The sequence below is a fragment of the Zootoca vivipara genome, chromosome 10 (assembly GCF_965207765.1).
Source record: "Zootoca vivipara chromosome 10, rZooViv2.hap1.1, whole genome shotgun sequence".
NCBI lineage: Eukaryota > Metazoa > Chordata > Lepidosauria > Squamata > Lacertidae > Zootoca > Zootoca vivipara.
The window spans coordinates 40674892-40701748 of NC_142593.1; the positions used below are offsets into that span (position 1 = coordinate 40674892).

The window sequence follows — 26857 nt, forward strand, 5'->3', positions numbered from 1 at the left end:
ATAGCGGAAGTGCCGATGGAGGACTGAGGGAGTCTGCTCTATCGGTGCTGAGAGCAGCAAAAGTTCTTCCTGTTTACAGCTTTCGACTGGAAATGACTCAAGCGGGGCAGCCTCGTACCGGTGAATGGTGGCAGACCGAGATCAGGCGGAGCGGAGTCCAGGTACAGAATCTGCATTAGATTTCATTTAAACTTGTGTTAAATATATATATATATAACTCATAAATACACACACACACACACACGCCGAGCACCAGCCTTAGACTGCAGTCCCTGTGCATCCTTACCTAGGAGCAAGGTCCGCGGAACTCAGCGAGACTTGCTACTACTGAGTAAGAGCGCGAAGGGCTCAGTTGCTCGTGTGGTCAAGTGCCTGCCCTAATATAGCAGACCATTTGCAAATAAATGTGTTATCAGTTCTCAAAAGAAGGCAACGGCACTATTTAGCTAGAGAAAACAATATGAATGTTTGAATGATGAAGCATGCTTAAGTTTCATTTATTTCAATGGGGCAGTGTGGGATATATTTAACATTCTCCCGAAATTAGTGGGACGTAAAGATTCTTAACTTCCGGCTACACCATAGGCAGAGTTTTCAGTTCCCCTTGATAAATCTTTAACCGCATCAGCACGAACAGGCTGGCGTTGTCGCTATTGTGGAGGATTTACCACAAACAGATCCACGAACTTGCGATTTCAAACTTGGATTCTTCACCCATCCAAATAAAGGAGCGATTTTTCAAAACCTCTGTTGCGCTACCAAAATCCCGCAGTTCCCGCAAATCTGAGGAGACAGCAAGAAAGAGGCGGACTATTGTTTTCTCTAGTAGTTGACAGATGATTAGAATGTATTCAAAGTGAACATTATTAAATGCAAATCAGGAAGGGGTGTAATCAAAAAAAGACCTACGGGATATTGCAGCTAACAAGCTTAGAACTTGCAACTCCAAAATAACTCTATGCCTCCTCTCAATGAGATTTCCCAGGAAAAAAAACTGCTACTATACATTTTTATAGCTTTATATACAATTAGCTCAAGATCATGTAGCTTCCTAACTTTTGTGACTGGTAAACATCAGCATCAGTATTTGCATTGTTATCTTTTAACTTCCCATGACTGATTGAATCAGCTAGTTTCTCGGGGAGGGGATTCTTATCAGTTAAAAATATGCTGGAACTTTTCTGGAACATGGATTTCTATTTCCAGTCTTCCACTTCTCCTGTAAAAACAAAACACTGACACCTAACCTCTCCTGATACGGTAGTATGTTAAATTTTCACACTTTTTCAGTCATTAGGACTCATTTGTCCCACTTGAACATTTCCTACTTAGGCTACGATCCTGTGCACTCTTACCTGTGTAATCATGCACAGCATTGTTTGTTCAGAACTCCTGTGGTTTAATTTTTGAATGAAAAATAAACCAGTGTATTTTATAGCCCTGCCAATGGGGACTAAGCATATAAATTGTTCATTTAAAGCAGGCATGGGGAATCTCAGGCCTTCTAGTTGTTGCTGGACTTCCAGTTTACACCAGCCCCAACTCCTTCTGGTGGACCACAGTTTCTCCACCCCCGATTTAAAGCATTTAGCCAAAGAACTGTCAAAACATACATCTTAGATGCTTATTGAAAGGTTATCTATGCTACAGTTAGGCAATTTTAGACTCTGAGCTTAATAAACTTAAGGGAGGTCCTGTCTTCCTGAAGAAATAATATTTTGAGGAAATGTAGTGATGATCACTTGCAGTAACTTACTTATTTCACTTTCTTTAAGGTTAGAATAATTTACTGCATTTGGTAGAAGATCATTCTCCAGATATGGAAGAAGATACTAGTCCTCTTCTGGTCCCTGTTGGAGGTGATGAAAATGACATTGGAGCCCTCAATATTCAGTTTAACCCAGAAGACTTTAAGTACAAAAGGTGAGAGGAAATAAATACTTAAGATCTCTTTTACTGCTGTTCATTAGTATTTTTGGTCTGGTTTCATATTTTCTTCATTTTGATGCTACTTCCTGCAATTTATCCTCCAGCTCAGTAACCTCTTAACTTGAATGTTACTTATAGAATGGCTATAACAGACTAGTTGTGTTGCATCAGGATATCTGCTGGATTTAGGTAAAATGTACAGTATTATGATTTGAACTGAATAGGTGTCTTGCTGCTGTCCTCTGTAATCTAAACAAGTTCCTGAGTTTCCGACATGCCGTAGCAGTAGCACTGATTGGGAAAAAGTGTAAAGCAGGCACCCCCAACCTTCGGCTCTCCAGATGTTTTGGACTACAATTCCTATCATCCCTGACCACTGGTCCTGTTAGCTAGGGATCATGGGAGTTGTAGGCCAAAACATCTGGAGGGCCGCAGGTTGAGGATGCCTGGTCTAAAGGCATGTTTGAGTATTGCTAAACTTGTCCATAGACCCACAATTCAAAGTGTTGGTGCTGACCTTTAAAGCCCTAAACGGCCTCGGCCCAATATACCCGAAGGAGCGTCTCCACCCTCATCGTTCTGCCCTGACACTGAGGTCCAGTGCCGAGGGCCTTCTGGCGGTTCCTTCGCTGCGAGAAGCCAAATTACCGGGAACCAGGCAGAGGGCCTTTTTGGTAGTGGCACCCGCCCTGTGGAACGCCCTCCCACCTGATATCAAAGACAAAAACAACTACCAGACTTTTAGGAGACATCTGAAGGCAGCCCTGTTTAGGGAAGCTTTTAATGTTTAATAGATTATTGTATTTTAATATTCTGTTGGAAGCCGGCCAGAGTGGCTGGGGAAGCCCAGCCAGATGAACAGGGTATAAATATTATTATTATTACTATTATTATTATTAAGAGGGGGCAAGCTCCATCTCCCATTGTCCTGGTGTATGTTTCCTGACTGCTTAGTCAGGAGTACATTGAGCAGGGGAGGTCTGCAGCGTTTTTTTAATTTTTACTCTCATTCACCTGAACGTGAGTAAAACCCTTTGTGTGATCAATGATCCTGATAAAGCAGGTTCCCCTGATCTACTCACTCCCCTCACGGACCTTTATTGCTCAACACAAACAAGGTCAGGGGATGGGGCTTGCATGCATGTCCCCCCCCCCTACACAGATTCAGGCAAACACACCTAAAGCCTAGGAGCGTTGAAGAAGAAGAGTTTGGATGTGATATCCCGCTTTATCACTACCCGAAGGAGTCTCAAAGCGGCTAACAATCTCCTTTCCCTTCCTCCCCCACAACAAACACCCTGTGAGGTGGGTGGGGCTGAGAGACTTCAGAGAAGTGTGCCTAGCCCAAGGTGACCCAGCAGCTGCATGTGGAAGAGCGGGGACACGAACCTGGTTCCCCAGATTACAAATCTACCGCTCTTAACCACTACACCACACTGGCTCTCTGAACATGCCTTTAAGTTAAGTGGCATTGTGTTCTGTTCCAATCGCAGCTTGAGATGCAATTTGCAAAGTGCAATATTGAGGCATGTTGACCCTTCTCCGGTTCAAGCTCCACAAAGAAGACTTTGCAATCAGCTGTGATTGGGGTGGCTTGATGCAAAGAGAAGGCAGTGCTCCTGCACCTTTAATTGTTGTGCAGAAGAGGGAATTTAGGCGGGTGTAGCTTGCCAGAAGACCTGATAAATTATGTAAATATGTGTGTGAATCAGCTCTAAAAAGCAGCAGAGGTGGGGAATATGATTTTGTAGTCATAATTAGTTAGCAGTGTGTTTTTGTAAAATTAGGAAGCTTGTGGCCCAGCAGCTGATACTTTTTTAGAATACTTGTTCTTGTAGCCTTAGATTCATGTGTGCGTGGGGCATAATTTGCTATACGTTAAAAGAGCATACAGCCGAAGGGGGGAGGGCAGGTAATAGAAGTCTGCATTTGAGCCACTTAGTGCTGTCTCAATTTGGGAGGTCTTCAAGGTATTGTTTAATCCATATTGTTCAAATGTTGATAGTGTTCCCTTGGTTTCCTTAAGTAGAAGCTGCTCGAGTATATGTAAATTGCTGTTTGGGGGGGGGACAGTTTCATTTATATTTATTTAGTTAGCTAGCATGACACTGTTGTTGCTAAAAGAACAAAAGTGTGTGGTTTTTGTGGGCCTTTCCTTCCTTTAATTGATCACCATCTTTGTGGTTATGATGTGGTTCCATGCAACAGATGATACAGAGCAAGTGAGATTGTATCTTTTCAAATAGTAGGCCAACTGATTTCTAAAGATATAAGAGTCAACTCTTGTACTCTTTGTGCCTTTTAAAAAGTCACAAAGAGTACAAGAGTACTCTTTTAAAAAATACTTTTAAAAGTCTTCTAAAAACTTCTGAATTTGGTTTGTAAGCGATGTTGAGGTTTTCAATCAGTGTTGCTATATTTTAGGCAGGCTTCAAGCCTAGCCACATCCCTGAATTTTTTCGGTATACGTAGAGGAAATCTTTTCATACAGAGCTTGTGAAAGTTTAAAAAGGTAAAGGTAAAGGGACCCCTGACTACTAGGTCCAGTCACGGACAATTCTGGGGTTGCAGGTATACAGCTTCCGGGTCATGTGGCCAGCATGACTAAGCTGCTTCTGGCGAACCAGAGCAGTGCACGGAAACGCCGTTTACCTTCCTGCCGGAGCGGTACCTATTTATCTAATTGCACTTTGATGTGCTTTCAAACTGCTAGGTTGGCAGGAGCAGGGACCAAGCAACGGGAGCTCACTCCGTCGCGGGGATTCAAATCACCGACCTTCTGATTGGCAAGCCCTAGGCTCTGTGGTTTAACCCACAGCACCACCCGCATCCCGCCACCTGTGAAAGCTTAGGCCTTAGTAAATTTGTTCGGTGCTACAGAACTCTGTTATATTTGTATGAAGGGTATATTCAGCCATGTGAACCCCATTTGCATTCCCTCTAAATAAGCAGGTGGCTGGGAGTCCACCTGGATCCAGGGGCGTAGGAAGAGGGGGGCGATGGGAGCGCACCGCCCCTGGCTACACAATCCCGGTAGGGTGCCATCGTGGCTGCCCCCCTTCCCGCTCTGGGTGCCCCGCCCTCACAGACGGCAGTCCCCGCCCCCATGACGTGCGCCACGCCCCTGCGGGCAGTGCACTTTGCCCCCAGGACGCACACCAGCCCCACCCCCGCCTTCTCTCCGCCCTCAGTGCCAGAGCATGAAGCTCCGCCACAGCCTGGATCCAGCATTTCTGCTGGAGGCGTAAGTGACTGCTGCAGCTAGGAGTGCCTTTTCCTAGCTTTAGCTGGTACACCAGCTGTCGTCATTCCTGGCCATGGATAGTCTGGCTTTAATGATTCATGCATTAGATTACTGCAGTGTGGTCTATGAGGGGCTGCCCTTCAAAGCTGCTTTGGTAGTTGCAGCTAGTGCAGAATGTGGCAGCTAGATTGCTGGGTAGGAGAGAGTTTCATGATGCTACAACATAAATTTTGTTTTTTGTTTTTAAATTATGTCTTTATTGTTTTAAAATAAATACATATACCGCACAGTTACATATTTCTTATATAGTCTCTTTTTACATCCCTGCGAATTGGTCAATTACTTTTTATATGATACAAGGGTCAGTCTAGTTCTGCCAGGAGGTTTCCTTTAATACCATGGTTTTTTAAGTATTCTTTAAAAATTCTCCATTCCTTAGAGGCTATTTGTTTTGTTTGGCCTCTGAACCTTCCTGTTGCCTTTGCTAGCTGCAGGTATTCTACCATTAGGGTTTGCCAATCTGCTGTGCTAGGTATTGTTGTATTTTTCCAATTTCTTGCTACTAAAATTCTGGCTGCTGTTATCCTGTACATGAACACTGTACATGAAGAATGTTCTTTTCAATTTCCCTATTTCTTTTGGCAGTATGCTTAATAGAAATATTTCTGGCCTTTTTTTGAATGTAAATTTAAATAGTTTTTAAAGTTCTTCATATATATTATTCCAAAATACACAGATGTCTGTACAATTCCACCACATATGCAAGTAAGACCCAATTTCTCTATTACATCTCCAACATATAGATGATCTATTTTTATACATTTTAGCAAGTTTTTCTAGGGTGCCATCTGTACATCATCTTCATGGTTTTTCCCCATTGCTCCATGTAAATATTATAACCCAGGTCTTGTGCCCATCTCACCATTACTGCTTTCACTTGTTCTTCCTTTACTTCCCATTCTAATAGGAGATCATATACCCAAGAGATATATCTTCCTTTACTTTGTATCAATTCTTTTTCAAATTTTGATGTTTCTCTTGCAAAACCTGCTTTCTTATAAATGACTAATCTTTGATATTGTAATGGTGCTGTTGCAGCTACTCTTGAAGTAAACATGCCCAAGTCCGCTCTGTCTTTTAAGAGTTTTATTGTGCGTAGTATTTACAGTGCAGAGATAGAAAACATGACCACTCAGTCACTCGCAGAATCCGAGAGTGGACGTTTCCTGTTGCATGCCCAGCATAAGAGTTTGGGCACCCCGAAATGCCTCCTCCCGACCTTACGTTTGGTGGTGCGCATTAATTCGGGTGCCGGAAGGGGCTGCCTGTTCCCCTCCACCTGTTGGTCAGGGTATTGCAATGGCTCTCTAATATAGCCAAGCCCTGACTCCTCCATCCCACTAACTTCCTCATTCCCCCCCATCTGACCTGCTGCTGCTGCTCTTACTGGGCAAAGTGCTGGTCAACAGGAGAGGCGGAGGCTCCCTGTATGGAGGTCCCCTGACAGATATATTTGAAATTTTTGCAGCCAGGCTGTCAAGTGCCCTTTAATTTCTTCATATTTTTTCAGCGTGGACTCGTCCTGTTTTCTTTCTAATAATAATCGATATGTGGCCCATTCCCCTTCCGTATTCTTTTTCAGAGCTTCTGCAGGCGAGGTCCACAGGGGAATCCTGGCCTACAACCTCAATTTTGATGGGACTGCTCTGGCTGCCTGTGTGCTGGCAAGCAAAATTTAAGGTGTTTTTGTTAACCTAAAAGGCTCCATTCAACTTTAAGCAACTACTGTCCCAAACAGACCTGCTCACAAATTGAGATCTTCAGAAGAGGCCCCCCGGTGGTACAGCAGCCAGCTAAGCTTCATTATGGCATCAGCCTGAGTAGAGGAGGTTTCTTTGTGATGACACCTAAATTGTGCTTCCAGTATCAAAGGCAGTGTACTGGGGGACATGAGCAAGAAAATGCTATTTTACTCATGTCTGGCTCATAGGCTTTTGATAAGCATCTGGTTGGACATTGTGGGAACCAAATGCTGGGCTCTTTTGTTCCATTATCAACCTCTAATGTTAGTCTTCTGTTGATTATGGCTTTGAAGACTATTACGTTTTTTATTTCTCTTCCAGGCCATTCCATATAGAACCTACAAATATTGTTACTGTGAATGATGATACGCAGAGAATTACAGATGAAGCTTCAGCAATGAATAAGCGGATTCATTACTACAGCAGGCTCGCGTCGCCCTCAGATAGAGCACTGGTAAGGAAAAGACAAGTAATAATAATAATAATAATAATAATAATAATAATAATTTATTATTTATACCTCGCCCATCTGGCTGGGCCTCCCCAGCCACTCTGGGCGGCTTCCAACAGAAAAATAAAACACAGTGACCTATTAAACATTAAAAGCCTCCCTAAAAAGGGCTGCCTTCAGATGTCTTCTAAAAGTCTGGTAGTTGTTTTTCTCTTTGACATCTGATGGGAGGGCGTTCCACAGGGCAGGCGCCACTACCGAGAAGGCCCTCTGCCTAGTTCCCTGCAACTTGGCTTCTTTCAATGAGGGAACCGCCAGAAGGCCCTTGGTGCTGGACCTCGGTGTCCGGGCAGAACGATGGAGGTGGAGACGCTCCTTCAGGTATACTGGACTGAGGTCATTTAGGGCTTTAAAGGTCAGCACCAACACTTTGAATTGTGCTCGGAAACGAATTATACAACTCCCAGGTGTGGGAGCGCCAAACAAACCATGAGGTGTAACCAAGGTTTGCTCTTGGCTTACCACGCATGGCTTGTTTGGCCAAGCCCCAAGTTCAGGTTCACATAAAATACTAAGCTGGACTAAGTCCCAGTATTTAGTCCCCAGTAGTGCAGCAGGAACTAGGGACCCAGGTGGCGCTGTGGTTAAACCACTGAGCCTAGGGCTTGCCGATCAGAAGGTCGGCGGTTCAAATCCCTGTGACGGGGTGAGCTCCCATTGCTTGGTCCCAGCTCCTGCCAACCTAGCAGTTCAAAAGCACGTCAAAATGCAAGTAGATAAATAGGAACCGCTACAGCGGGAAGGTAAATGGCATTTCCATGTGCTGCTCTGGTTTGCCAGAAGCGGCTTTGTCATGCTGGCCACATGACCTGGAAGCTATACGCCGGCTCCCTAGGCCAATAATGCGAGATGAGCGCGCAACCCCAGAGTCGGTCACGACTGGACCTAATGGTCAGGGGTCCCTTTACCTTTACCTAGTGCAGCAGGATAGGGAGAGAAGCAAAGAGGGAGCAGCTTTTGTAATTGTACATCAGCCCTCTTACTCATTCACACTTAACCATGGTTTGGCTTATCACTGGGCTGATTAACACCATCCATTCAAAGCACATGGCGTTCTCCTCTCCCCAAAAAATAATTATGGGGACTGTAGTTCAAGACTGCTGTGAATTGTAGTTCTGTGAGAGGGTAAACTACAGTTCCCAAGCTGCTCTAGAAGAGACCATGTGCCTTAATTGTATAATATGGGAATGAGTCAATTGTCTTATTAAATTTTATAGCTTGGGCTTCCATATTATGGACCTAGGACAGGCATCCCCAAACTGCGGCCCTCCAGATGTTGTGGCCTACAACTCCCATGATCCCTAGCTAAGAGGACCAGTGGTCAGGGATGATGGGAATTGTAGTCCAAAACATCTGGAGGGTTGAAGTTTGGGGATGCCTAACCTAGGAGTAAGCTCCATTCATTTGGATTTTACTTTTAGGATTGCAAGTGTTGGACACTTAACATTTCTCTTTTTTTCATTCTTTTCCTTTTGCCAGGTTTTTTCCCCCTTTCAGTTTTTAAAAGCTCCCCTCCCACACAACATATAAGCTCAAGTATTAAATAACTTTTGCACTGTTGCATTTCAAGTAAGCTCTGTTGAACTCAATGGGCAGAACTTGCTTAATATTGGGATTGGAGTGCCTTCTTGAATTCTGCGAGTAGAGGAGTACTGTGTTGCAGCACCAGAGACTTACACTGTCACTAAGGCCTTGTCTTCTCATCTTTTGTTAGGTGGCTCCTGATCACGTACTTCCTGCTCCAGAAGAAATCTACGTGTATAGTCCATTAGGAACTGCTTACAAAATAGAGGGCTGTACGGATGGTTACGGCAAAAACTCAAGCATAGTAACCATGTATGTGAAATGCTTTCAAAGCATGGTAGATATGAAGTACATTATTTGTCACAAATTCATAATACGTAGAAAAAGCTTCCACAATCAGTTTTAGTTTCTCATATTTTTATGTGTGCGCATGTTTTCTCCCCTCAGATTTATGATCTGGAATACAATGATGGGTACGTCTATATTGAGTATTCCCTGGGGAATAAAACAGGTAAGGCAACTTACAGGTGTGTCAAGGTCAATCTTAATGTAGCGATGTGTGGGTGTAATTTGCATCAGTGTCACAATTTGCTAATGCTTTTTTTTCATTTTGAAAAAAACAGGCCGGATTTACTTCTGGAATCGTTATTATTTTGTTAATGGGAGTATTGACACTTTACTGTTGCTACAGAGTCGTGAAATCAAGGGCAATGATACGTAAGTATGAGTTTCAGTACTCTTTATCTGTGTGATTGTGGTGTTCTGCTACAGGGACTTACTTCCACATTGACTTTTGCAGTGTAAGCAGTGGGACATGTTCTATTGCGCGTGCTCAGTTCTCGTGATGCACCGATCCTAGAGCTATTTCGCCTAGGTGTGTATACCTGAAAGTGTGCATTAAAACACACAATTCCATTGTGGCTGTGCACAGCCAGGGAAGACTGCTCACTGCTTCTAGTGCTCTTTCAATAAGGAAAACATTCCTGGTATCCTGGAGTAGCTCTTAAACAGGTCTGGCATTGGCACATGACCCTCTTGGGCAGCTGCTGGCTTCTCAGCAGGGCCCACCATCCATTCACTAGAACCTGCCCTTGGTACCCTGTCTGGGAGCCATCATCTTAATGTATTACTGCGCCCAGGAGTTGAGGACATTGTACTTCTAAGCTCAGTGACTCTAAGCTGTTCCTGCCTGTTGCAGGATGGGTTCCATCAGACAGAGATTACTGAGAACTCCTTTTCATCGGGAGCAATTCAAGCTGAATAATGATAATGGAACACTTGCTGTGTGCGATGCCGCTTTGTTCTGAAAGCAAGCTATTAACCTTTTGCTATAAATGGCAATGAATAAGGGCTACTGTACGTGAGTAGGCTGTGTGGCAGGGACTTAGGAGTCTAATGCAACAGGGAGGAACCTTTGGCGCTCTAGGTGTTGCTGGACTCCAAATTTCCATCAACCCCAGCCAGCATTCTCAATGGCTAGGGTTGATGATGATAATAATAATAATAATAATAATTTATTATTTATACCCCGCCCATCTGGCCGGGTTCCCCCAGCCACTCTGGGCGGCTTCCAACAAAATATTAAAATACAGAAATCCATCAAACATTAAAAGCTTCCCTAAACAGGGCTGCCTTGAGATGCCTTCTAAAGGTCTGGTAATTGTTGTTCTCTTTGACCTCTGGTGGGAGGGCATTCCACAGGGTGGGTGCCACAACCGAGAAGGCCCTCTGCCTTGTTCCCCGTAACTTGGCTTCTTGTGGTGAGGGAACCGCCAGAAGGCCCTCGGCGCTGGACCTCATTGTCCGGGCAGAACAATGGGGGTGGAGACGCTCCTTCAGGTGGGAATTGTAGTCCAAGTTCCCCAATTGTGGTTTCGTAGACCTACGCAGAGTCACATTTCCTGTAACGTTGGCCAAAGGTTGTTGGTTTCCCATTTCTTGTCACATACTGCAGTGACAGGAAAAGCTACAACCGATCTCACAGTTGTATCTGTCCCCCATATTACTGTTAGTTCCTTACTGTTACTTTTTAAAGGTATCGCCTCCCTCATGTGCGTGGTTGCACCGTTTTTACTACCAAAGGATCCCCAGCCAGAGAATTAGGGTTGTATCCATGAGTAACTTAGGCCCATTAATTCCAGCACTATGCCTGCTCATCAGCTGGATACGATCCCCGAGTCTGCTATTGATGCATAGCTTTAATTTAATGCAATGTTTATTCGGTCTCTGGCGCTTAATAATGATTAACTTAGCAGAAACCTGACTTCTTGTTTCTCTGTGCCATTCCTGTGACCTTCACTTGGCAATCCTAAGCGCAGCCCACCCAATATCTTAAAATCAAATTCATAAAGCCCATCTATACACAAGGTTCAGTTCAGTGCTGTGCCTTTTCTGGGCAAAATTCTCCCGCCAGAGGAACCAAATAAGAACAATAAACATCTAGTCCAGCATCTATTCTCACCATGGGCAAACAGATGCTTGTGGGAAGCCTACAAACTGACCATGAGCTCAACAGCTCACTGCCCACCTGCGATTTCCAGCAGCTGGTACTCGGAGGGACATTACTCATCTCCCTTGTTTTTAGACGGCAAGTGAAAACATGCCTTTCTAATACGCCGGCGACTCTTCTTCTGTTTGCTGCTTGGTGGTTACTTAAAATGCTATACAGTAATTGTATTTTAGATGTTTTTGTTGCTATTTTAAAAATGTAAGCTGCCTTTATTAGTGCAAATAACTTTAAAAGCAATAGGCTTTTGTTTTACTTTGTTAGGATGTTCAGCATCAGTTGTTGAGAATCTGTGATATCTTAATGTTTAGGATGGATATAGAGATCTTCAGAATGCAAAGTATGTGTAAGCAGTAATGATTAGATTATTGAATTCTAGTATTAACTCTATGCTTGATGTCTCTCCCCCCTCCCCCAGCTTTAACGGATACCTCAACTTGGGAATTCCCAGATGTTTGCAAGTATTACTTTGGATCGTTTGGCCAATGGTCTAGCCTTTTGTTTTCGTTGGTATCTCTTATTGGAGCCATGGTGGTTTACTGGGTCCTCATGTCCAATTTCCTTTACAACACGGGGATATTTATTTATAGTAAGTGTGAACTTTTCTTTTAATTCCTTGCAGCGGGCCCTTGGTTTTTCCTACCTGACAAATACGATGTAGTAGTTCACAGCAGAACTCATGGCTGCATCTGTTAAAAGCCGTTTTGGTCTATGTTTCAGTGTGTGTAATTATGTGAGTGTTTATTGCAAGTCACTTTCAACACCGTCTGCTGTAGAAAAGTGGCATATACATAAAATAACTTGTAGTGCAATCCCGCACATGTCTTCTCAGGAGGAAGACTACTTATAAGTTTTCTTATTACTATTTTTTGTACTGGCCTTGCTTGCACATCGCTTTGAATAACAGCTGCCACATTACCAGGTGCTCAGCTATGTTTTGGTTTAGTGTTGTGTCTGAAAACAGACTTGTGGTTTGTCTCTCTCCAAACAAAGCATGAGTGGGCCAAGAACATAGTCTGGTTGCAGCTCGTGATTTGTCCGAAGAGAGACAAACTATGAGCCCAGGTATGGAAGTAGCACTAAGCCAAGCCATGCTTTAGCTCGAAGTAGCATGGCATCACGACAAATGGAGCAGCTGTGATTGTTTTCCTGTGCCCCAGAATGCTGTGCATTCACATTTAAATCATAGTTAAGGTTAACTGTGGTTTAAAACGACGTGCAAACCAAACCATCGTTGTTCATTTTTATAATCATCCTGAGAATATACTCAAAGGGCACTATAAAAATACTCTAAATAAAATTTCCCCTTAGAAAACCTGCTTATAAAACTCAAATATCACACTGAATAGACTATTGCAGTGTGTGTACAAAGATCTCTGTGAGAAAACAAACTTTTCTCTGTACAGTGGAACCTCGGTTTATGAACACCTCGGTTTATGAATTTTCGGTTTATGAACACCGCGGACCCATCTGGAACGGATTAATTCACTTTCCATTACTTTTAATGGGAAAGTTCGCTTCAGTTTATGAACGCTTCAGTTTATGAACAGACTTCCGGAACCAATTACACCCATGTTTCAGTTTATGAACGCTTCAGTTTAAGTACTTCGCGGACCCGTCTGGAACAGATTAATCCACTTTCCATTACTTTCAATGGGAAAGTTCACTTCAGTTTATGAACGGTTACTCCGCGGACCGTCTGGAACGGATTAATCCACTTTCCATTACTTTCAATGGGAAAGTTCGCTTCAGTTTATGAACGCTTCAGTTTATGAACAGACTTCCGGAACGAATTGTGTTCATAAACCGAGGTACCACTGTATAAACAAATGCACAATATTTGAAATAAATTATTACAGTAGTGCCCTTTATTAAGGATGCTGATTCCTAAGAAACTCTTCAACATTGCGCATTGTGGTGCCCTGGAACTAATTTAAAAGTTATGAAAACATGCAGGTCCTTATATTTTTTGGTCATCTTTTGAGATCTGGGCATCATTCTCAGGTGACCTTCCCCCACCTAGTGCTCTCCAGATGTTTTGGGTTACAGGCTGACTTGGGTTGCATTCCAAAACATCTGAAGGACACCAGTTTGGGGAAGCTTTTCAATGTTAACATTTTAATTTTAACTTGTTTAAACCACAGAGCCTAGGGCTTGCCAATCAGAAGGTTGGCAGTTCGAATCCCCGTGATGGGGTCCCTGCTCCTGCCAACCTAGCAGTTTGAAAGCACACAGTGCAAGTAGAAAAATATGTACCGCTACAGCGGGAAGGTAAACGGCGTTTCCGTGCGCTGCTCTGGTTCGCCAGAAGCAGCTTAGTCATGCTGGCCACATGATCCGGAAGCTGTATGCCGGCTCCCTCGGCCAGTAAAGCGAGATGATCGCCGCAACCCCAGAGTCGTCCGCAACTGGACTTAATGGTCAGCGGTCCCTTTACCTTTTATGCTTTTATATACAGTACATCTTAAATATGTTTCCATACTATCTCAGATGCATCATAGGAGTATTTTTTAGAAGGCTATCTAAATTGGTTTGCACTAATCCTAAACATGTAAGCAAGTCTTAATTCTGGCTTTTAGCAAATCGGAGTAGGCATAATTGGCCTCTAATATGTTTTAAAGTAGGGACCCAGGTGGCGCTGTGGGTTAAACCACAGAGCCTAGGGCTTGCTGATCAGAAGGTCGGTGGTTCGAATCCCTGTGACGGTGAGCTCCCGATGCTCGGTCCCAGCTCCTGCCAACCTAGCAGTTCGAAAGCACGTCAAAATGCAAGTAGATAAATAGGAACCGCTACAGCGGGAAGGTAAACGGCGTTTCCATGTGCTGCTCTGGTTTGCCAGAAGCGGCTTTGTCATGCTGGCCACATGACCTGGAAGCTATACGCAGGCTCCCTCGGCCAATAATGCGAGATGAGCACTGCAACCCCAGAGTTGGTCCACGACTGGACCTAATGGTCAGGGATCCCTTTACCTTTACCTTTACTATGCTTTAAAGTGGGCCACAGTCTTAATTGTGGTAACCACATTTATCCAGCAGGTGGCAATGTAGTTCACTATAGAAAGAAAAGTTAGCCAGGCTAAGTTGCAGAATCACAGGGTGTTTTTTTTAAAAAAGAATCCTCCTTGGACTCTTGTAAGTATCTTTAAATAGATTATGCTGTTGTTGTTTTTAAAAAAGTTATTGCTACCTAATGATTGCAGGGATATATTTGACAAAGTAATGACAAAAACACAAAAGGGTTTGGAACAAGCTTGCAAGTGAACAGAGGTCTAGACATAACCAGAGCCAGCAATGCAGCAAGATCAGGCTGCTGTCCAGGGCCCCCTGATCTAGGGCAAACCTGATAGAAATTCCTTACTGCTTTCCTGAAACTTGGAAGACAAGCAAGGAAGGATGAATTGAGGGTAATGGAACTGATGCAAATGACATATTCTTACGGGGAAAGAGGCTCATTGCCTGGACACAATTTTACTCTGAAAATACCAGATCTGGAAATTTTGCAGAGAGCTTGCAAGCATTAATTCTTTGGCTAGTTTATAATTTAAAAGTTGTATTTGATGTGAGACTTGAATGTTGTATTACAGTATAAGGTATGGGGAGAAGAGAGGTGAGGGGAGAGAAGGAGGGGTAGTTGGTTGGTTGCCTTCAGTGGACTGCAGTGAGTTTTGTTTGCTTTCCATCACTACACCACACTGGCTTGCAATTCCAGGTCCACCTGGGTGCCCCTTTTCCTGACCTGGAAGCTACCTCTCCCTATTATTTCATTGTGCTTACACAGAAGCAAGGGGGAATTGCTGTGCATTTGAACCTCTCACTTCATATGCCCAAGGGCATTGCAAACAAGGTCCAGTGGTGGTGGTGGTGGTGAACATTGGCACAAATTCAGTGCTGTAGATCAGGGATGGAGAACACGGTGCCCTCCAGATGTTGTTGAATTGAGTGGGTTTGTTGGGAGTTTAACAACATCTGGAGGAGTAGAACAGAACTGTGGGAAGGTTGTTTTTTGTTGTTAAAACCTAAAACGACACTGTAGCTTCAGAAATAGTAGTCCTCTGCATGTTGCTTTCAGCTTACATCCTGTTTGTTCCAAAATACACCTCGGAAGAAACTAGCTGCAGGGCCGAGATGTTCCTAAGTTGTTTGTCTTCCTTTCTCTTTTTAGATTATGCTCATGATATTAATGTAACGGATATTGTTCCTGGTACAAATGGGAGCACTAAAGGTAAGTTTCCAAACCCCCCCTCCCCTAATTCTCTCTCTCTCTTTCAATAGATAGTATTTATACTGAGATTCAAAGCATCTTTCAATATTTAAAGAACATTTTAAAATATAAAGTAATGAAAGCAAACTGCTTAAAAGTGATAGTTAAAAAAGAATAAAATACTTTTAGAATCAGGGGGATACATTTCCAAGAGATTTTATGCAGTAGTTAGGTCTATGCTGAATGACTTAACATTAACCAAAAATAAAATTGGCTGAAAATAGTAAAATATTGCAGAAGTTTCTTTCCCAGGTTCATTTAAAAACCACATTCTGATTGCAAAAAGTAACTTCCAAAAACATTATTTATAGGGTTCTGTGTTTGCGTCAAAACCTGTGTGACAAATAATAATCAGTTTGTCGCTCCCCTCCCCCTCATTCCAGAAAAGAGTTTCATGTGAATTACGGCAGTCCTGTCAACTTTCTCTCAAAAGAGTAACTATTATGCAGACAATGGAGAGTAAACAGACTTGCAAAAATAACACTGATGACTCGGTTGTGTCCATTGGCTTTTCTGAAACATGACCGAATCCTTTGTGCTTAAGGGCATTGTAACCGGCTTGGCATGCAGCCAGTGTGGGATGAAAAGATTTGCTCTAGGAAAATTCCACAGAATACTTAGTTAGACCATGCTCTGCACATAAATCACAGCTGTTTGCTACTGACAGCTGCTTGCATCAGACCCCAGAAATGGTAATCTTGCACTTCACAGGTCACTGACTAAGGTCACACAACAATAGCAAGTTAGAGTGCTTTAACCTTAATCTGAATCAATCACATCTAAAGTGGGTGGGGACAGATTGAATGAGCCAAAGGAATGTGCAGGTGAGCAGTACTGAAACCCCTCCCTGGTGTTTACCTCTGTATGCTTGGCATCCTGCTGTTTCAAGAGACCGTGGGGTGTGCCTCTGGGGCAGAAAGTCAAACCGCTGCATTAGCAGCACTGAAGTGACCTCCCCGAAGCGCAAGCCTGGGCATAGCCTCACGCAAAACACAAACCTGTTCAGGGTACCTATTGAGTCAGCATCTTAATTTTAAAAAGGCCCTTAAACTGTGTGTTGGCTCACTTTTTTTGGCATGTTCACATGTCAGCAATCCGTAGTCCAGGAAGAAATTACACTGACATGTGAATGCTGTATACCAATAGTTGCCAACTTTTTTGGGTCCAGGGGACATGTGGAATTTTGAGAATGGATGATGTCAGGGGTGTGTGGTTTAATGCAGTGGCATGTGGTCAGTGGACTAGCTATTCCCCTAATGTTGCTGGTAAATTAGTATTAAACCCTCCATCCCAAAGCCCAGGTAGCTTCTTAGGGAGCTGCTTAGGGAGCTACCTAAGCCCAGGAAGGCAGATGTGATGCTCACGTGTGCAACTTTGGGATGTCGCAATGTCACACGTGTTATGTCCCCTCCCCTCCCCAATTGCCCTCTCAAGTTGGCACCTCTGGCCCTAACTGTTCCCTTATGAAAAATTTCACGGCATGCTGCTGATTTAATGCAGAATGGCTGCCCCCCGCAGAAGAGCAGACTTTCTCTATGTCTTCTTAGAAAAGCAAAGTCCATAGATATTCCTTATATTGTTTTCTGCAAAGTGGTGAAGGTTGTGGGTGAGTGTGAAGAGACAACATGCAGCCAAAACGGCCAGCTGTTTCCCTAAATTACAGATGTGGAATCTGTGACACTCTAAATGCTGTTGGACTCGAGTTCCCATCAGCCCCAGGTAGCATAGCCAGTGGTCTGGGATGATGGGAACTGCAGTCCAAGATCTGGAGAGCCACTGGCTGCCTTAAATGGTGAACCCAAGTGGGTCGCTCTATTTATCCCTTAGTCACACCACAGTAGGCATCTTACTCATTTTGATGTATAGGCTCTGATTTCCCCTCCTTGTTATGCTTTCCTTGAAGTAAACCACTGCTTGTTTCCCTTTTGGTTCTACAGTAATCTGCCCAGGTGATGCGGGCAAGGAAGTGCCAGGAAACAGAACCTGGACGTTTGCTTCTACCGGTGATTCAGGATTTGAGGAATTTGAACAGCTGTGGAGCAAATCGAAAACGGTCCCTCTTTACTTGGGCATCCTTGTTCTGCTATTGAATTTCAAGTCTCCCTCTTTCTTTGCCAAATTCAATGTCTTAGGTAAGCAATGATTTGTACAGGCTGTGTCGGGGCAGAATGCCTCACAGTTACCACAAGACTGTTTTCACTTAATTGTTTAGTTAATATTTCATCATTTTCCCTGAACTGAGGGTCAGGCTACACATTACACAACAGATCTGTGATCAGATCTCTCCCAATGTCTTTTATAAAGTGTAAAACATGGGTGGGCAATCTTTTTTCTGTTGAGGGTTGTTTTCTGTCAGGGAGTGCATACTCATGGTGGGCAAGACTGAAGGCAGCAGTGGGCAGAGCCAATGCCAAAAGTAGGTAGGGTTACTCTTTCTCTTCGACCTGCCCTGCTAAATAGGCTGTTGGAAGAGGGGCACGTCGCTCTTCCAGTACCTTTTTAATGCAAGAAGCTTGTGTTTAATGGCAACCAGTTTTTTTTATTTATCCTTTGCTCTTCAGGAAATTCATTTCCCAGAACTTCAGGGTTTATAAATTTCATTCAGGAATTCTGTTATTTTCTCTAAATTCTCTCCAAATTTCTTAGATTTGGAGCAGCCATTAAAAAAAGAGAAATCAAGTAAACTTGCATTAACATGATTTTCTGACCCCCCCCCCCTCCTCCATGTATTCTCTTGTTTGAACCTGGCTGAATAATTTTATCTCGGTTGCATTAACCTCAAAGCTGATTTGCAAGTGAAAAACAAAACACAGAAGAGGGCAAGTGAAGAGGGAAGTATCGGAGGCAGGGGAGCTGTTTTGGGTTGGTCCAAGCTAGAGATCGAAAAACAACACTTCTGCCCCTACTTAATTTAAATGTATCTGAGTAACTTGTGGTTTCCCCCCCATCCCTTATTGCAGGTACCGTTTCAGTCATCTACCTAGTTATCCTCGTTACTGTGAAAGCTGCTCTCTTGGGATTCCATTTAGAATTTGACTGGTTTAAATCAACCACATATTTTGTACCAGGTAAATTTTATTTTATATATATTTATATATATATAAAACAGCCGTCAGTATTGTCAGGGAATGTTATACCGTGTTTCCCCCTTTTTAAGGCGTAGTCATAAAATAAGCCATAGCAGCATTTCTAAGCATTTGAGAAATATAAACCGTACCCCGAAAATAAGCCATAGTGATAGGCGCTGTGCGGAAGAGATCACTGAGCTCCCCGAGTCAGCAGCAGCAACGCCGGCCGCAGCAGTGTTTGCTGAGTCCTTTCTTGCTTTTGGGACTTGGTTACTGTGCTGGCTTGGGATGGTGTGTGTGCAATTGCTGTTGCTGCTTCGTGTTTTTCAGCTGGATTCTCTGGGTTCTAAGCACTTTCCCCCGTTTGTTTGTGAAGCAGCACTCGGCTGCAGCCCCTGCCTCTCCCGACGGCTGCATGAATGCGAGGCTGGATTTGATCGCTATCTCCTTTTCCATTTCTTTTGTCTTTGAGCACCCGGCCCCGCCCCCTCTCCCCTTCGTGGAATGAAGAACGGAGTTTTAGCAGCATTTCCTCATTATAAAAAAAAGGTCAGGAACTTTTACTTTAACCTCAAAAATGGGATATTTCCTCTCTCTAAAAACAACTCTGACCTGAACACCAATATAACGGGGGTAGATCACCTCCAGTTTATAAATCCGCAAGTAGATCGCAGTCTCCTAGAAGTTGGGCTCTATACTTTGGCTGATTGCAAGCCTTTGCATCTTTAAAAAACAAAAACCATGCGCTTCTCAGTCTTAATTTTCCTTTAATTCATCCCCCTATACCCTCCTCCAACCATTGCCTCCTTCCATTCCTTACCCCCCTCCCTCTCTCCCCACTTCCCTCACTCCTGTGCGATCTCATTTAGTCATATACTTGCTTTTTCTGTTGTGTTGTCTATTTTATATTTAATATTATTACCCTTTATGATGTTATTTTTCCCCTTGCGATAATTATTTATTTTTTATCTTTAACTAACTTTCCTTTCCATATTTTTCCATATATAACTCAACACTTTCCCATTCCTTCTTAACTCTTTGGATAGAGTGCCCCCCCATTATTGTTGTTAATTTTACAATTCCTGGATTTTTTATGGAACCGAACAGCTCGGGTGCTTCAGAATGTGCCTTCTGTTGCTACAGGGCTATGGGGCTTCACTATTTGACCCCCCCCCCAGGTTGGGATTTTTAAAGTAGTTCTGTGGGTCCCAGGGCACAGAATCACCCCCGATCCTTTCCTTTGTCTAAACAGACCTATTCCCCCCTGACTTTGGAAGGCTGTGCTTCAAGGGTGATACCAGGGGTTTTTTAAGACCTGCGCCTCTTAAGGATTGTTACAGTCCATAACTTCCATTGCTTTCTACAGGGTTGGGGGTTTAAAGCACTGCCACCCCCACCCCACCCTGCAGGCGCTCGGAACTGGCAGCGCCAACAACGCGCCCAGCAATGTGCAGAAGAGAGCACCGAGCATCCTGAGCCAGTGGGTCCCAGTTGTACCAGCACTTTTTTTTTAAAAAAAAGACACCCCCTGAAAATAAGCCACTGTGTGTTTTTTTGAGGGAAAAAAGTTATAAGACGGTGTCTTAAAAAAGGGGAAACACGGTAGCAGTGAACATTCCCTGACTATCGAAGTGGAGAGGCACCAAGGCTCAGACAGCATCCTAGAGCCGTTACTGCAATCTGAGACAGACACTCAGGGGGAGGGAGAAGTGTCCAGCGGGGAGATGGCCCGCCCTTTCAAGTTCGCGCCTGAATTGAGACATTCCAGAGCACGTAAACGTAAGGGGAGGAGGTTCAGAGTCCCACGGTTGTTATGCTGGGCCAAGGGCAGACAAGGGGCATTAGGGGAATCTTCGTCAGACTGAGCAGACATGTTTTCTTGAAACTGTATTGCACTGTATATATCAGGCACAATAAAAGTCTTAAAGACAGAATGACTTTGGAAATCGTTTCTCAAGAGTAGCCAGAAGCGACCTTGACAAGTATGGACTTTAAAACACTCCATTTTAATCATTTGATAAGATGAAAGTGGTTTCGAAAGTATTCTTTGGCCCCTGTATATGATTCCTCTTGAATCTGTTGGTTACCAGTACAGTGCAGGCTACTATATCACTTTTGGAATTAATTGCAAGAAATGTAGATTGAGTTGGAACAAAAGGTTGTAGGTGACCATTTATGCACTGGTCATTTGCAATTTATAAGAGCCATTAACCAAGGAGCAAAATACTCAAGCATGCCATGCAGTTTAAATATTTTAAATGAAGCCTTTAAATAAAATGGGGACGCTCCGGGTGTTGTTGGACTCCAACTCCCAACACCCAGGCCCTTGGCCATAGTGGCTGGAGGTGATGGAAATTGGAGTGCAGCAGTATTGGGACCACAGCTTTCCCATCCTTGATTATAATTTATTGGACCCAATATCATTCTGTGATGGCTGATCTCAAGAATAACAGTAGTAGTTAAGAATTTTTTTTTACACCTTTACCTAGTGCAATTCTTGTTGCATAATCCTTACAACAAGCCTGTCAGGTGGGCTGGTATGATCAACCCCTATTACAGGTGCAATAATTTTAGTGTAAGCAATTGAGGTTTGACTAAGGCCACCAAGCAAGTTTCATGACTGAAACTTCCCCTCCCACCATCAAGTGCTCTTTCATTTATGCTCCTAAGCACTTTGCTTGCACCAGCCCTGCAAACACCAGGCCACCAGAATCCCCCCCCCCAACAGGCCCCACCTGGTTTGCTCTCACACCTGCATCCGTATATGGCTTTTCCTCTCCTTCAGCTTTTCAGTTCTGCCAAAGGAGATGGAGGGGAGAGGGATTGACTACGGTCTTTGAATGGGTAGAGAATTCATTTCCTCATTTGACACAGTCTCAATTCAGGAAGGGCATCAGGTGGAACAAGGGCTGTCCTCTCCCCCTTTTCTGTGATCCAGGCCTCTAGCTGTGTGGGACCAACTAGCCCTATTAACCTTCTTGCCCATAGTGATGCCTAGGATGTAGGTGGATTGACTTTCCCAGCTTGCTAGCACCTGGAGCTTGCATTGGCACTAGTCAAAATGCTCTTGAGGCCATTAGCCTCTTTTTCTTCATCCAAAAGGCTTGTAATGAGGCATAAGGGAGGGCCTCCTTCCACCTTCACTAGGAGTCTCATTCCGCTGCCAAAAAAAGAGCTCCGAAGAACTTGTTTTCCTCACCTGGTGTCTGATTAGAATTAGGTACTCTTTTCGCCTGGGGAATCGTTATGTCAGTTGCTAACATTTAATTAATTCTTGCTAGGGGAAGTAGAAACACCCTTTCTACCCACTCCCCAATGAATTTCAAAGGGGTTCAGCCCCACCCCACCCCAGTAATGCATTTGCTTTAGAGAACAGTACAGCTCTTCTCCAAGTCACAGTAGATCATTTGTCATAAACCCAAAGAGAACTTTGGGCGACTGTTCCCAACACAGCTTTCCTCCACAGAAGAACAGATGTGGAAAATATCGTATAAGAAGTCCCAATCCATGTTCTAGTGAACGGAACTAATTCTGTTCCAACATCATCTCCCCGCAAATGCCATTGTCATAAGTTTGTTTATCTGTAAAACTTGCATCCTGTACTTCTGTCAAAACCACCTGCTGCAGATACATACATAAAGAATAAAATAATAATAAATAATAATAATAATAATAATAATAGTAATAATAAACATCACATATGTTGTCTTCTCACTACAGAGGCTAATATTGACGTCTTAAAAGCCTGCACAAAAAGCAGGTATTAGGGAGCGCCAAAAGCTATGCTGTGTATGGTGCACCAAATCACAATGAAGGGAAGGGCCATAGCTCAGTGAGAGAGAGCATGTGCTTTGAATGCAGAAGGTCCCTGGTTGAGTCCGTGGCATTTCCAGGTAGGGGTAGGGATGTGCCCTGTCTGAAACCCTAGAAAGCTGCTGCTAGTCAGTTAAGACATTACTAAGCTACATGGACTCGTCATCTGCCTTGGTTTGAGGAAGCTGGTGCCCTTCTAGTCTTCAGAGGAAGGGCATTCCACAACTGGGGTGCTCTTGCTAAGAAGGCAGAATGGGCAGTTGATCCTGAGACTAAGGAACTAAGGAACGTAAGGAACTACCAGCAGGATATCAAGTCATGGGTTAGATTATGTGTTTGGTTGAGGGGTGTGTGTGCATTTTTACAGATTTGAGCAAGTTCCCCCCCCCCCTTACAATTAGCAGTATAAAATTTTTGAGGTAAATAGCAGAGTTCCTCTAAGGAAGGGAGGAAAAGAGCTATGTTAATTTGAAAGGTATTATAGGAAGAAATGTTTTAAACAGGGCCACTTGGGGAAACCAGACTGTAGGTAAGGCTGGCTGTGAGCAAGGAGAGTTTCTTATCTTCTTAAGTGTGAGCCCCACACAAAACACCACATGAAATCTAGTTTTGAGATAGCTGATGGATAGGTACAGTTTGCTGTCTTATATTTTTGTCCTGCTCTTCTACCAAGTAACTCAGAGCGGCATATATGGTTTCCCCCCCCCCCAAATGCCCTTTTATCCTCAAAACAAACCTGTAAGGTAGGTTAGTCTGAGAGATGATGACTGGCCCATGCTCGCCTGGTAGGCTTCATGGCTGAGTGGGAATTTGAAGTTGTTTCCTCTGCTCCTATAATCCATTACTCTGCCCAATCTAGTCAGTATACTACACTGGGTCTCTCAGGAAAAAGAAAAGCCCTTTCCCCCCTCAACCCACTCTGTGATGGGATGGAATACATGAGGGAAATAATTCTCTCATATCCCCAGGTTGATTTCTCTTATCTCTCTCACACATATACTTTATTTATTTATTTATTTATTTATTTATTTATTTATTTATTTATTTCAGTGTTCTAAAGAGGGTAGAAATTAGTATATGAACATGTTCCACAAGTTATTTTTCTGGAGTCCTCCCACTCTGTTTACTTGGAGAGTGAGCCAGGACAGAAGCAGGCTAGCCCAACTCCCTGAAGGCCACGGGGCTGCAGCTGTTGAGGAGAGAGAGAAAGCACTGCATGCCTTTGTTCTATTATGTATAATCTTTAGCACAGTTAAAACACTATTTAACAAATGCTTTCTCTAATCTACTTTCAGTATTCTTGTTTCCCGCCTTTCTCTCTTGTGTGTCTCTCTCAATATAGGAAGGAATGCTAAGGGGCTGTCTTCACGCAGGCAGTTGCCCCATGGTGGCCAATTCAGAGGCAACCGTGTGCACATAGCAAGGTTAAATATGTGGCATTTATTATCCCACCAATACAACCGCCTCTTTTTATGGTTTCAGTTGATAGGGAGGCAGAAAGCTCACAATCGTTGTCCGTTAGGCAGTGCACTTGCAAGAGCTGATGTAATTTAGTGACCTCATAATGTGAGCTCCCAGCTCAAATGCTATGAACTCACTAAGCAACTCGCTTTCTTTCAGCCCCTCCCATTGAAATGGAAAGTTAAACTTCCAGTTATCATAAACTGCTCCCCCCCTGTGCGAAGCTCAGGGTGCAGCATAAATTAACCTGTCAAAAATACTTTCTCCTTTTCAGGAGAAACTTGAAATACTGATTTGTTGAGCTTACCATGTAGAAAAAAGGAGTTACAGTGACCCATTTTTTTTTGTCAGTCATGTCCTGTTTTATAATTTAAGTTGCACGATTTTGTAACATACCACCATTTAGAGAAATAGAGTATTACAAAACTGGGCCAGATTTATTACTGCCCCATGTAACAGTGAGTCCCGCAGCTTTAAGTGCTTCAGTACAGATGGCAGGACCTAATATGGTTCTGTATTCCTTTTTTGGTATATTTTTTATAGGCGATGGACAAAATTCATAAAGCTAAGGTCATTTCTCATGCAAAGAAAAAAAAAGAGTTCCTGCTTGCTATAATGCAAAGCATATGCAACTTTGTAAGGAGTCCACACCGAGATTCCGGATTTGTGGTTTGGAAAATGTTTCTCCCCTCATCTCCCATCCCTTATAATAGTGTAAATAATGGCGCTAAAAAAGGCCTCCTAGTCAATGGCTGATCTTTGTGGTAAACATCATTTCCCCTCCAAACAATGAAATACGAAGTGATTGAACTTTAATTTGACAGCAGGGATAGGAAAAACCATTTGCGCTGCTAGAGGGATGTGCACTCCTCTTGGTAAAGATCCAAATAGAAAAGATGCCTCAGGGACAAAACAGATAACAAATACAGTTGCAGACAAATAGCTCGTGCGGGCCACAGTTCTGTCTGGCATGCAAACTCCGTGGAGATGGTCCAGTTTGTGCCATATGCATATTCATACATGAGTGATTTCATTTTACCTGCGAGTGCAGCTGCATCGATTTCAGCTTAGCTTGATTTAGCATGCAGCACAAAGCTGTTCCCTGACAGGCCTCCAGATGTCCTTCGTCAGAAAACACTGCTCAGATTTTGCTGTTTACTGGCACACTTAATCTGTGAATGTTTATAGTCTGCATGGTTATCCAAACAGAGCAGGGTAGCGGGTGGAGGGAAGAGGGCTGGAGAGAACGATGCGGCTTTGATGAATTGTTTGTGAATTGGAGCAGATGTCAAGCAAGCAAACTGCATTTTGGTGAATCCAGATTTTTTTAAAAAAACTTTAATCAGACCAGTCCTACAAACTTTTGCAAGTTCACCCCTGGCATTCTGTTGGATCGTGGGTGGGCAAGGTGGCTCATCTTTCAACAGCCGTCCCTGAATCTGAAGCAGGCAAGGCAGTTACCTCATGTTTCTACCCATTTTTATGAAACGGAAAGAGCACACTGGACACAATCTGCACAGCCACTAGACTAGGGCAACAGTATATATAAAAAAGGGGGGCAGTTAGAATAGTAGTCTTGATGGCAGATTTTTCTGCGTAAATTTCCTAGCCCCCCCCCCAAATACAGGCATTTTGTTGGACAGTCTTTTAAAAATCGTATTTCTGGGTTGTTGTTGTTGTTGTTGTTGTTCTTGTTCTTTAATGTTTTAAACCATTTATTTAAATAACCCTGCAACCCATGGTACATCATTTTCACAATACAAATGTAGGGGGAGAACAATCTTGGTTCATTTCATGAGTAGAAAAACAATGCTTCTTACTTATTCCAGCAGGATCAGTCCACAGAGTCCCCTGGGTGGATGGTGGAATCCCATAACCACCTTGTCCATTGAAAAAAGTATACCATTGAGCTGCAAAATTGTCCTCACATTGAGCCATTCTCAAAGCTCGGGTTTGTTTACTGCAGGCATCCCCAAACTTCGGCCCTCCAGATGTTTTGGACTACAATTCCCATCTTCCCCGACCACTGCTCCTGTTAGCTAGGGATCATGGGAGTTGTAAGCCAAAACATCTGGAGGGCCGCAATTTGGGGATGCCTGGTTTACTGTATAAACTTGAGTATAAGCCTACTTTTTCAGCACAAAAAATGTGCTAAAAACCACCCTTGGCTTATACTCGAGTAAGGCAGGCGGGCGGCGGTGGAGAAAGGCACAGGACCGGGGGTCCTGAGAAGCACTGCGACTCGCCGAACCCCCGTCCTATGCCTGTTCTGTGCGAGGCGGCGGAGAGGGAGAAGTTTAATCCTTCCTTGCCGCTTCTCCCCCGCACCTCGACAGCCGGGAAAGGCATAGGACGGTATTTATTTTTATTTTTGAAATTTACCAGTAGCTGCTGCATTTCCCACCCTCGGCTTATACTCAAGTCAATAAGTTTTCCCAGTTTTTTGAGGTAAAATTAGGTATCTCGGCTTATATTCGGGTCGGCTTATACTTGAGTATATACTTAGTATTTCTGCCAAAACGCTTTCCAAGATGTAATAACTCTTCCCCCCACCCAAAAAAGCAAGTCTGCAAAATGGTTGTGGAGCTAGATGACCACTCCAGTGCCCAACTGGTACGGCAAGGAAACGTTTAGCTGCAAAATTAAATTTCTGTTACTCAACAGTAAAAAACATAATTTTTAAAAGGTACATAATATGAATTGGGTAGTGAGAAGAATAAACTACTTGGTGTTTTTGGC

At 43.5% G+C, this 26857-nt stretch overlaps 1 protein-coding gene across 11 annotated transcripts in view; it reads left to right on the plus strand.

Moving 5' to 3' along the window:
• Positions 1 to 26857, plus strand: part of SLC38A9 (solute carrier family 38 member 9) — a 63856-nt gene continuing 36999 nt past the window's right edge. For all 11 annotated transcript variants that reach the window (XM_088652660.1, XM_088652662.1, XM_088652656.1 and 8 more), the window contains exons 1-10: positions 1 to 161; positions 1776 to 1923; positions 7297 to 7429; positions 9201 to 9322; positions 9458 to 9521; positions 9634 to 9727; positions 11935 to 12105; positions 15678 to 15737; positions 17714 to 17908; positions 18737 to 18844. In XM_088652660.1, the coding sequence (XP_088508786.1) occupies positions 1820 to 1923; positions 7297 to 7429; positions 9201 to 9322; positions 9458 to 9521; positions 9634 to 9727; positions 11935 to 12105; positions 15678 to 15737; positions 17714 to 17908; positions 18737 to 18844 (1051 nt within the window). In that variant the 5' untranslated portion in view covers positions 1 to 161; positions 1776 to 1819. The remainder of the gene's footprint in view (positions 162 to 1775; positions 1924 to 7296; positions 7430 to 9200; positions 9323 to 9457; positions 9522 to 9633; positions 9728 to 11934; positions 12106 to 15677; positions 15738 to 17713; positions 17909 to 18736; positions 18845 to 26857) is intronic.